General features: G+C 38.4%; 2 protein-coding genes across 2 annotated transcripts; both read left to right on the forward strand.

Annotated features, from left to right (window-relative positions):
* Positions 1 to 5,894: 5,894 nt before the first annotated feature.
* On the forward strand, positions 5,895 to 6,515 carry LOC138888029 (uncharacterized). Its single transcript, XM_070169825.1, has one exon. The coding sequence runs from the start codon at positions 5,895 to 5,897 to the stop codon at positions 6,513 to 6,515; it is 621 nt and encodes a 206-aa protein (XP_070025926.1).
* Positions 6,516 to 6,912: 397 nt separating this feature from the next.
* On the forward strand, positions 6,913 to 7,434 carry LOC138888030 (uncharacterized). Its single transcript, XM_070169826.1, has one exon. It carries the CDS (start codon positions 6,913 to 6,915, stop codon positions 7,432 to 7,434), a length of 522 nt encoding a protein of 173 aa, XP_070025927.1.
* Positions 7,435 to 12,304: the final 4,870 nt, after the last annotated feature.

Genomic DNA, 12,304 nt, shown 5'->3' on the forward strand with positions numbered 1-12,304 from the left:
GCACTTCCTCAAAGTTAAGTTTTACCCATAGGAGATGCATTTCCTCCTAAGTTGTTTTTGATACCAAAAAAAACAAGACCTAGTCTGATGAACCTTCTCCTAGGATCAAAATCTTAGTCTGACGAATTTTTCTCCTAAGATAGAGACCTAGTCTGACGAACCTTCTCCTAGGATCAAAATCTTAGTCTGATGAATCTTTCTCCTAAGATACCAAAAAGAAAAGACCTAGTCTGATGAACCTTCTCCTAGGATCCAAATCTTAGTCTGACGAATTTTTCTCCTAAGATAGAGACCTAGTCTGACGAACCTTCTCCTAGGATCAAAATCTTAGTCTGATGAATCTTTCTCCTATGATACCAAAAAGAAAAGACCTAGTCTGATGAACCTTCTCCTAGGATCCAAATCTTAGTCTGACGAATTTTTCTCCTAAGATAGAGACCTAGTCTGGCGAACCTTCTCCTAGGATCAAAATCTTAGTCTGATGAATCTTTCTCCTAAGATACCAAAAAAAAAATCAAAATCTTAGTCTGATGAATCTTTCTCCTAAGATACCAAAAAACAAAAATGACCTAGTCTGATGAACTTTCTCCTAGGATCAAAATCTTAGTCTGACGAATTTTTCTCCTAAGATGGAGACCTAGTCTGACGAACCTTCTCCTAGGATCAAAATCTTAGTCCGATGAATCTTTCTCCTAAGACGCTAAAAAAACATTTTGAAAAAGAGTCATTTTCCTAAAACCAGGCGCCCACCTTTATAACGAGAGGAATACATTTTAGTCTTTTTCATTTCAAGTGTTGAACCCAGGCGCCCACCTGTATAACGAGTGGAATACTTTTCAGTCTTTAAATTTCAAACCAGGCGCCCACCTGTATAACGAGAGGAATACATTTTGTTGAACCCAGTCGCCCACCTGAATAACGAGAGGAATACATTTCAGTATTTGCATTTCATGTTCCAGGCGCCCACCTGTATAACGAGAGGAATACATTTCAGTTTTTACTTTCAAGTGTTGAAATTGGGAGCCCGCCCATAATAACAGAGGCATACATTCAGTTTTTACTTTCAAGTGTTGAAGTTGGGAGCCCGCCCAGATAACAGAGGCATACATTTCAGTCTTTACTTTTCAAGTGTTGAAATTGGGAGCCCGCCCATAATAACAGAGGAATACATTCAGTCTTTACTTTCAAGTGTTGAAATTGGGAGCCCGCCCATAGAACAGAGGCATACATTCCAGTCTTTAAATTTCTTGTCAGGCGCCCACCTACATAACGAGTGGAATACTTTTCAGTCTTTAAATTTCTTTTTAGGCGCCCACCTGTATAACAAGGGAATACATCCTAATCTAGTGTTTAGTTCACTCTCAGCACTGCATCAGTAGTATCAGTGGGCTACGAGTTTGCTAACGACTCACAAACCTCCCCAGTGCAAACTGGATTAGGAAATTTTGTTTGTTTTGTTTGGTTTGATTGTCAGGGACCCGCCTGTAGAACGGAGTTTGTGGTATGTCAAAGATCGAAGAAGTCAGGAGTCCGCCTGTCAAAGATCAAGCAGTGACCCACTGGAAAGCAGAAGGATTACAACAGAAATCCCCAGCATTCAATCCAAGTTAGAAGCTCGCCTCAAGAACGCGAATCAATAGTCTGGGATGATCAACAGAAGCTGGTCACAAAAACAAAACAAAAAAAACAAGAAAAAAAAAAGAAGAAAAAAAAAAGAAGAAAAAAAAAGAAGAAAGAGAAGAGCCCAAAATACGGAAGTGGAGAACAAATGTGGTCTGCTCAAGAACTAGCACCTACAACTAGCAAGTATCAAGGTTCAGATCCAAAGTCTGTATGAAGCACCATTCAAGACTCAAGACCAAGTTTCAGAAGACTTAAGAGATAGGAATCCTTGTAACTAGTAGCTGATAGGCTTAGTTAGTCTTTTTCAGTTTTCATTTTTGTTGTAATGACAGGACCGCGGACCGGAACCTCAACGGAACGGCACCTCGATCGGCTCTCCACCTCGGTACAACTTCACTATCTCTCTCATATCCCGAACTACACGTGGCCTGATTCCTGTATAACCAAGGATATGTAGGCAGCTCAGATACCAGGGCTCGGTCACATTCCCTCCCTTTCCTTAAGTGTAGTCCGTCCAAGTAATGTTCGGGTCAAAAACACGTCTAGTCGTTCTTTGTCGGAAAACTCTTCGTGTTTCCAGTCAAAGAGGGACAGCTGTAAGCACGTGATTTTTGACCCTCCGCGAGAATTTTCACATTTTTAGCGTGAATATGTGAAATTGGGTCTAATATAGCCATTTTAACTATTTTTACTTTATTTCGTTGCAAAAAGAAAAAAAATCACAAAAAATACATATATAAATTTTAGTTTATGCATTTCTCATAAACGTGGAAAAAATACAAAAATTGTACTTTATTTTGGTACTTTATATAAATTCAAAAATTACAAAAATATATAGTTCTATTAATGTTTGCAGTCATTATAATTTTGAAAAATACAAAAAAAATATTACTTCATACTTTTGTCTTTATTAAAAAAACAAAAATTACAAAAAAATAGTTTTATTAATATTCTATAGTCATTTTTTTGAAAAATACAAAAAAATATTACTTCATATTTTATCTTAATATTTAAAAAAACGAAAATTACAAAAATAGTTTTATTAATATTTTGTAGCTATTTTAAAACTTGAAAAATATTTAAAAAAGATATAGTTTTGTTTAAATACTAGTCTTATTTTTGGTAGTTATTTTGCTTACATAGGACTAGTTAAGCAACGTGTTCCTATTTCTCGGGTCCGGGCAAAAGAATAATATTCGGGTTCAAACTACCCGGTTTTAGGCCTAATTTTCGGACCTAGCCCATAATAAACCGTGTCCAGGACACATGGGGAACCCCACCACGCGTGGGGGACACAAACCTTGAACCCCACCACGCGTGGGGCTCATTTTATGGGCATTGTGTATCAAATACACGGACAAAAGGCCAAAGGAGGGGGGGACTTTTTGATTTTTGGAGGTTACTGTGCATCTTCTTCTTTCTCTTTGAAAGAAGAAGCAAGAAAAACCCTACTGTGAAAACAAAAAACCAACGTCGGACCACCCTCCTACTCCCAAACACCACCCCGTCACAACCCAACACCACGACCAACAGCTTCCCCCCCCCCTCGTCGTCAACCTCCAGCCCAGTCTGTCACCTTCCACCGCGACCCAACGACCATCGTCCAAACCACCAAAAACCATCCCTCGTCAACCAACGCCAAAACCACCCCAAACAACCAGCTCTTTCCGTCTCCATAACCACCACCCCGTCACCTTCCCCCAGCACCACGACCAACAGCAGCGACCTAACCTCCCGTCAACCCCCCTCCTCCTCACGTCAGAAACCGCCATAGCCACCACCCAAACCAACGAAAAAACCCTTCCCTCCGGTCCCTTCACAAACGCCATAACCACCACCCCAAACAGCTCCACCCCCTTGTCATCAAACGACCACTGAACACCGTCCAAACACCACTGCTTCAGCTATACTATCCAAACGCGACAACCAACCAGCCATGTTATCGTTGCTCTTTCACTGTCGTCGTGCAGTCCGTTGAGGTCGTCTTTGTTCGTCGAGGTCCGGCGCGTCGAGTTTGTTCGTTGAAGTCGATGTTGAGGTTTGGTCCATGGCTCTATGCGTTTCTGTTTATTCAGGTTAGTAAGCCTCGATGTATTGGATAAAGAAATTTTACGTTCAATGTTCGAAGTTGCAATATATCAATTGATTTGATAATTTTCTGCTTATGTTTCACCGTATGCATTTTAGTTCATTTTTGTGTTATGTTATTATTGTTTACTTGATGTCATTTGATTTAGTTGTATTAGTAGTCCTAAGACACAGTTTGACGTTGATTCGCTCGTCTCTTCATTGTCTTAGTTTATTTGGACAAAATTTAGTATTAGTACTTGTTGTTACTACGCCCGAAACACTCATTCGCTTAACTTCTTTTATTAAATCTTGACAAGTTATGAGATTGTAGTTGTAAAGAAGCCGTAAGGTTTAGTATTGTTAAAGGCATAAAAATGGCATCCTTTTAAAATATAAAAAATAAAAAATAAATAATAAAAAAAAACGGGACAAGCTTCGCCAGAAATAAAAAAAATGTACAGACCTCACAAAAATATATGCGTTAAATACTTAGATTCCGGGACGGGCCATTTAGCAAATTTCACGGCCCTACCCAAAATAATAATGCACTAGTTGCTTTAGGCGCGCCTTTAATAATGTTATCTCCCTAAACTCGGGTGCACATTTATGTGACCCAAATCCAAATCTCAACGAAATCGAAATGTGTCTTTAATCACGGGTACATTGACTGTGACGTGGTATGAGATGCATTTCCATGACGTTGCAAATTCCTTTTAATAATAATGAATGAGACGAGCCTCGCCAAATAAAAATGCAAATTGCGGGGCCCTCAATAATTAGTCATAATAAATACTTAGAATTTGGGATGGACCGTTTAGTGAATCTCACTGTCTTCCCTAAAGATAATAACGCGTTAGCCTCTTTAGACGCGATTTAATTAAATTACTTTCTTAAACTCGGGTGTGCATTTCATGCGACCCAAATCCAAATCCTAAAACATCAAATAAAATATGTTTCGGATTGTGGGTGCATTTCATGTGACACAGTCCAAAGATATGTTTTGAGCGATGTTCACATTCCTAAAAAATAATGATAATAAAGCGGTAAAAGATAAAATTTGCACATGGTTCATAATTGTATTAAAAATCAGATAAATAAGCCGAATATAACAGTTGAGCGACCGTGCTAGAACCACGGAACTCGGGAATGCCTAACACCTTCTCCCGGGTTAACAGAATTCCTTATCCGGATTTCTGGTACGCAGACTGTAAGATAGAGTCATTCTTTTTCCTCGATTCGGGATTAAAATTGGTGACTTGGGACACCCTAAATCTCCCAAGTGGCGACTCTGAAATAATTAAACCAATCCCGTCTCGATTGTCCTTTAATTGGAAAAACTCCCTCGTACCCCCTCGGGTGCGGAAAAAGGAGGTGTGACACCAGGTACTCTATAGTGTGGTGGATCCATATAAACTAACAATTGGTATCATAGCAGGTTCTTTCTAAAAGGTTAACACCTAGAAAGGATCTCAATGGCTGCTCCACCTAACTTTGAGGAAGGACATGCACAGGATGAAGGATGATGAGTATATACAAGACATGCACACAAGATTCACATCTATCATAAATGAGCTTCATTAACTTGGAGAAATTATTCCCAGAAATAAGCTTGTAAGGAAGGTCCTTAGTTTTCTACCTAGCTCTTGGGAGAGTAAGGTAAATGCTATCACTGAAGCTAAAGAATTACAAACTCTAACCATTGATGAGCTGATTGGAAATCTGAAGACATACAAGATGAAAAGAAAGAAAGACAGTGAAAGAAGATAGCCGAAGAAGGAGAAGAATCTGGTGCTCAAGGCTGAAAACAATGACTCAAGCAAAGAAGATAGTGATATGGTCTATCTCACTAAAAGATTTCAGAAGATGGTTCGAGGGAATGGTGGTATACCTAAGAGAGGCAGTTCAAGCAAACCAAGAAACTATGATCTATGTCGCAAGTGTGGAAAGCAAGGGCATTTCATCAAAGACTGCCCACTTCCAAAACATGAGCATTACAAACACAACTCCGACACAACAGCAAAAAGGAACCTAGTTCCAGACAAATGTTTCAACCGAAAAAGTGCAGCTGACAATGTTGTGAAGCAAGTTCTTGATGCATGGGGAGACTCATCCAGTGAATTAGAAAGGGAACCAGATGCAGAAAACAGTTCCATGATGGCAGTGGAAAATGAAGCAAAGGAATATATTCACTATTTGCATTAATGGCTCAGTCCGATGATGATGAAGAGGATGATAATGATGAGGTAAATTCCAGGGAAGTTCAGAGAAATCTGAAGTCCTACTCTTCTAAGAAATTGATGTCATTAGCAAATGTTCTAATTGATGCATATTATAGTCTTGTTAATGATAAGGATGTCCTGACCATAGAGCTAGGAGATGCTGAACAATCTAGAGATGATCTGGTGGTTTGTGTAGTTGATCTAAATAAGACCATAGGCAATCTTGAAAAAGAAAAAGAAGTTCTAACTAAAAAAATAAATAGTGTAGAAAATAAGAGAAATGACTTGAAGGAAACTATAGAAAACCTTAGCAAAGAAAAGAATACTCTAGAAGAGAAAATTGCAGCTACTGAGCAAGAAAGAGATGACTTTTTCGTGGGAATCACAGACCTAGAGGAAATCATTGAGGGACTCAAATCAGAACATAGGATTGTAAGTATTGGGAAATGGAAAGAAGTAGCTAGTGAGACACACATCAAGCATGAGAAGGAATTAAATGATATGAAAACTAGTCTATGTAGTGAACTCGAGAAAAATAGGCAACTTCAAGCCAAATTGGAGAAAGTAAAAATTGATCTTGAGAAATCTCTGAAGTGGACCTAGTCCTCAGATGCTGTCACTGCCATGTACTTCAACAATAGTGGAAACAGGCAAGGAATAAGGTTCCAAAAGGAGAAAATTCCTTACAACCCTCACAACAACTATGTCGCGGTTCTTGATAACTGGCTTTGTACCCATTGTGGGAACAATGGGCACTTCAAAGAAAATTTCCAGCCCAGGGTTCAATCTATTTAGAAAAACAAAGTGTTTGCTGAAAAAGTGACTACAAAAGAGGGACCACGTACCACTCGCAAAAATCGCATATTGCCTGCATGGACTAGAAAAGCTCTTATCCAACCTTTTCCTCATTACAAGGGACCCAAACTAGTTTGGGTTCCTAAATCTAATCCATAATTTATATGGGCAAGGAACTGTGAGAGGAAGCAGACAGCAATGGATCATGGACAGTGGATGCTCAAAGCACATGACTAGAAACACCATGGATTTTCTCTCACTAAAAGTCCTACAGAGAGGGAATGTATCCTTTGGAAATGGAAAAAAAAGGTACATTCTCGGTGTCATAAAGGTTGGAAAGTCTCTTTCACACTCAATTGAGAACGTGTACTATGTGGATGGCTTGAAGTACAGTCTCTTGAGTGTCTCTCAAATTTGTGATAAAGGGAACAAAGTAGAGTTCTTGTCTAAAGTTCGCACAGTTACTAATCTAGTAACTGGCGAAGTGGTCCTAGTAGCCAAAAGATACAGGAACGTCTATGTTGCTGACTTTAACTCTCTGCAAGCTGGTGATATAAGCTGCTTGAAGGAAGTTGATAATGATGCAGAACTTTGGCATAGAAGATTGGAGCATGCAAGCTTCTCACTTCTGAATAAATTGATACAGAAGGACCTGGTTCGTGGTCTGCCAAATTCAAATTTGAAGGAGCATAGATTGTGTGATGCGTGTACTAAGGGAAACATGTGAAATCATATTTTAAGCCAAAGAAGGATGTTAGCACATCAAAACCACTCGAACTCCTTCATATGGATCTGTGTGGTCCTATGAGAATACCAAGTAGAGGTGGAAAGAAGTATATTTTTGTGATTGTGGACGACTATTCAAGATTCTCCTAACACTGTTTCCTAGAACAAAGTCTACAACAAAAGGACACAATGTATGGAAGAAAGTGTTCATGTGTTATTCAATGAGACACCCTCTTCTAACAAGGAAGGAAATAGTAATGATCAAGATAATGAACCACTTTTGGTTCCTGGGGAAATATCTCATATCTCAAATGGAAAGGCTAATATGACGAGCCAGATGAAGGAGACAGGTGAAGACAATGTAACATTGGAGATGAAAATATCTCATATCTCAAAAGGTGAAGACATCCTCTTGCACTTCTCAAGAGGAACCTGGTACCCCAAGTAATACTACTGAAGCTGAAGAAAGAGTTGGAGATGCAGTGCAAGGTATTCCACAAGTAACAAAACAAGAAATGCATGGAAATCCATTTAACTTACCCAATTCCTATACCAATCAAACTTCAGTCCTGTTAGTTTGTATGAGTCCACCAAACAGTAGAGTACCTAGTCCTATATGAGGTTATGCTGAGAATGCTAATAATACTGTAAGTAAATGAGACACAAGATTTTTACGTTGAAAAATCCTAACTCAAGGGGATAAAAACCACGACCTACACCTCTAGGATTTCAACTTCACTAACTTGTAAACACATATTACAAGCCACTTTGTAATAACTCTATTACAAAGAATTCAACTCAACTAACTTGTGGTACTCTCACCATAAGCCACTTTGTCACTCTCTAGTTACAAAGACTTTAACTAACTTGTGATACTCTTACCACAAGCCAATTTATCACTCCAGATAAAGGACCTGAAGCATATCTGGTACATTCATTCAAGGTCATCAACTCAAGATAATCTGAGTAGTGTGCCTTCAGATTCACAAGAACTAGATTAGGGACCTGATCCCTTTGTGTTCCCCTGACAGAAGTATAAGTTAACTATATAGCTGGAAAGCAACTGTAGAAAGTGACTGCCTGCAACTATATACGCAACAGTACAGCAGACAGTGTAGCAGTCACTTCCCATTAGGTAAAGGCATGTACTAACCAAGAATTGACATCACCATTGTGATGTCTTTTATAGTATAACAACCTGGTGCAAGGCACAAGATATTCATTTGAGAATTTTTAGTGATATTCTTTCAAGTGCTGGAAATACCTCTCTTAAAAACAAAGCTGTTGCAACCTTAAGGACCAAATCCAAAGATTGAAGATATCTTAAGTCCTTAGGTTTGTTGAGTCTTTGTTATTTGTTCTTCACCGTAACTCCTATCTTGCTTTATTAGAAGATTTGTTTTAGAAAACTCAAAATCATAAACCATCTGAGTTTGTGTTGTGACTAGAGTTAGTCATAGGTTGAAGTCTTTGTAACTAGTGAGTGACAAAGTGGCTTGTGATAAGTGTATTACAAGTTAGAGTGATTGAAGTCTTTGTAACTAGTGAGTGACAAAGTGGCTTGTGATAAGTGTATTACAAGTTAGAGTGATTGAAGTCTTTGTAACTAGTGAGTGACAAAGTGGTTTGTGATAAGTATATTACAAGTTAGAGTGATTGAAGTCTTTGTAATAGAGTCATTACAAAGTGGCTTGTAATAGTGTAGTTACAAGTTAGTGAAGTTGAAATCCTACAAGTGTAGGTCGTGGTTTTTTTCCCCTTGAGTTGGGATTTTTCCATGTAAAAATCATGTGTCTCATTTACATACTGGTTCATTAGTTAGCACTATGGAAACTGATATACGACCAGAGCTCTATACGGTTTGGTTCATTAGTATTTTTAGTGGAAACTCATAGAAGACCAGGTACTCAATATTGTGGTGGATCCATATAAACTAACAATGTCTTCCACCATGTCGGTAAAATAGCCATCATACATCGTTGAAACGTCATTGGTGCATTACACAACCCAAAAGGCATCTGTAAGAGTGCAAAATTACCATAGGGACAAGTGAAAGTGGTCTTCTCTTGGTCCTCAGGAGCAAAAAGGATTTGGTTATAACCGGAGTATCCATCAAGAAAGCAATAAAAAGAACACCCGGCCAACCTATCAAGCATTTGGTCAAGAAATGGAAGCATAAAATGATCTTTCCGAGTAAATTTGTTGAGCTACCTATGTCGCGCCCCCTTTTTTCTCCCTTCCAACGGAGAGGAGTCCGGGTTTCGACATTCATGGTGTATAATAACTCGTTCCTTTTGGGAATTGGGTATTTGAAGAGTTGCCACCTAATAATTTAAGTTGCATTAGGACACTCATAGAGTTCATTTACAACTAGGTTTGATAACCAGAGATTGGGTAAGGGCTTGAAATTATCCTAAGGGAAGGTGTTAGGCACCCCTCAGGATCCACTAGTGTGGTTCCCGACCAGATAGTTTTTTGTGAATTTGTGCAATTAGCAAGTAATCAAATAAAAGGCTCAAGTAATTGGGGATTTAAGTTTAAATACACAAGTGCAAACAATTATTAAAAGGCAGGGTTTTGGAAAATGAGTTATAAGCTAGACATGCTTGTAAAAAATGAAAGGGGGTCCTAGGTTTGTTTACAATATGGATCACCTCCGGTATGACACTCCTCAGAAGAGGGGATACACGTGGTATTAACGCACCGGTTATCATATACATATCTACTCTTCCCACCCCGTTAAGGTATTAAAGCATGGATTGGTCTCGACCTCTATTGTATGCTATTACCAGTCCTATTCTTATCAGTCCCGGAGGAATTTAGGACTATTATTCCTATAAGAGGGAGGATTTTAGGCTGACTCTTAGGTTTAAAGGTGAAAGACTAAAGCGACATGCAAAACACGTAGGACTGCATTTTGAGGGGAACATATAAACAATTAGAGGGCTTATATATACCTCCATAAATAATTCATATAAATAGCATGACTTAAACACAGTTAAGGTCTGAATTTTAAAATCCTAAAGCAGAGTTTGAGTCAGAACCAGATTCATTGTATAACTTAGAAAAGAAGTCTGAATCAGGCATGCCTGCTGGTTGTAGCAGTTGGTAATTAACAAAGGCAGTTCCAGTTTTATTTAAGTAATTACCTAAGGCTTGCCTAAGTGTAATGGTGATGTCCTATGAGCATGAATATCTATATTGATTAGGAATGTAGTAGAGCAGCGGTTAATTTTAAACAGGCGATTTGGATCCTATAGGCATGCTTTCTAATGATATTGATTAACACGAAAAGAGTAGGTTATTTAATCTGATTCAAACAGGCACGAGTCAAACTGATTTTTAACTAAACTGGTTTTAGACCTTATAAGCATGATTTCTATTACAGCTAATTTTAAATCCTATATGTATGGTATCTAATTATTAAAAGCTGACTTTGGACTTATAGGCATGATCTCTAAGGGAAACGAATCTGGATACATGTTGTAATGCAAAATTGAACTTCAATTACTTTACATCCTATAAGCATGATATCTAATTATAAAGCGGACTTCTAACCCTATAGGCATGATCTCTACTATTAAAGCCATTTAGACCCTACAGACATGGTTTCTAATTGTGAAAGTAAAGCATGCAGAATTTATTTTAAACCAAAGCAGATCCTATAGGCATGTTATCTAACAGACCATATTTGGAATCAAAATAGACCCTATAGGCATGTTATCTACCCACTATATACAACTACCCACCCTTTCTCACTAATAACCCCATAATTGTATATAAATTATTATAGACCAAATGATTGAATTAAAAAAGAAGTGCAGAAATAAGAAATTACAACCAAAGGAAGCCTGATCTTGACTTCCTCTCTGAGTTATGTAATAAACCACTTCAATGCCAATATTTCAAGGCCTTTTCTCATACCTGGGTGGATCAGAGTTCCATAAGGACCTCAAGGGATCTCGAGCAGGGCTCACACCTAGATTTACATAACCAAATAGAATGAGTGTAGTGTGGAAAGGCCAGCCCTTATGTGTCCAAGTTCAGATGGAGCTCAAGGGTCCCAAGGCAAGGCTCACACAAGAGGGGCAAACCTAGATTCTAAGAATATAGTGGAAGTGCAGAACATAGTTTGAAAAGGAGATTTATTTTTAAAAGCTAGACTGACAGTCCATTTTGAAAGCAATTAGTGACAGAAGCGATTTAAATTAGTAGTAGTAGTAGTAGTAGTAAAACTCAGAACTACACAGAATCAGTAGTCATTCAAAGGGGTCAAGGGGTTTTGGGGATACATTTGTCTGTAAGCAGATGAACCCAGCAGGGGTCTGGTTTGGTCATGCACAGAAACAACTGATGCTGGCATGGCCACAAACCTATCAAAGGAACACAAACACATAGAGGGAATATGGGGGTTTGGGGTTCATAAGACAGAATATGCGTTAAAACACACATAGGGGAAGCATTAATCTAAGGGAAAAGGGAACATATTACAGCATGTTAATAATGTAACTTGACTGCAGAAACATGAGCAGAAGTAGGCAAGAGTGAAAGAAACAGAAGCAACTAAAGAAGCATGTTGTTGTTGGGGCTTAAAAATTAACTAGGACATACCAGTAGAGAAGCAAAGTGCAGAAAGGTAAAGCAAGCAAGATTCCATAGTCTAGCCTTGGCTTTCAGCCGGCTAGACAAAGCAATAGCACTAGTAGTAAAGAAGGAGAGAGTTTTTTAGTGTAAGTGTGTGTTCTGAACTCAAATTATTCCTCTCTTTGAAAGAATAGAAGGTAAGGGTATTTATAGTTTTTAAAACGAGTGAAGAATAAGGTAATAACTAAAGTCTTAACACAAATATGGAAATAATCACAATCAGAATC

The sequence above is a fragment of the Nicotiana sylvestris genome, chromosome 3, assembly GCF_000393655.2.
Source record: "Nicotiana sylvestris chromosome 3, ASM39365v2, whole genome shotgun sequence".
NCBI lineage: Eukaryota > Viridiplantae > Streptophyta > Magnoliopsida > Solanales > Solanaceae > Nicotiana > Nicotiana sylvestris.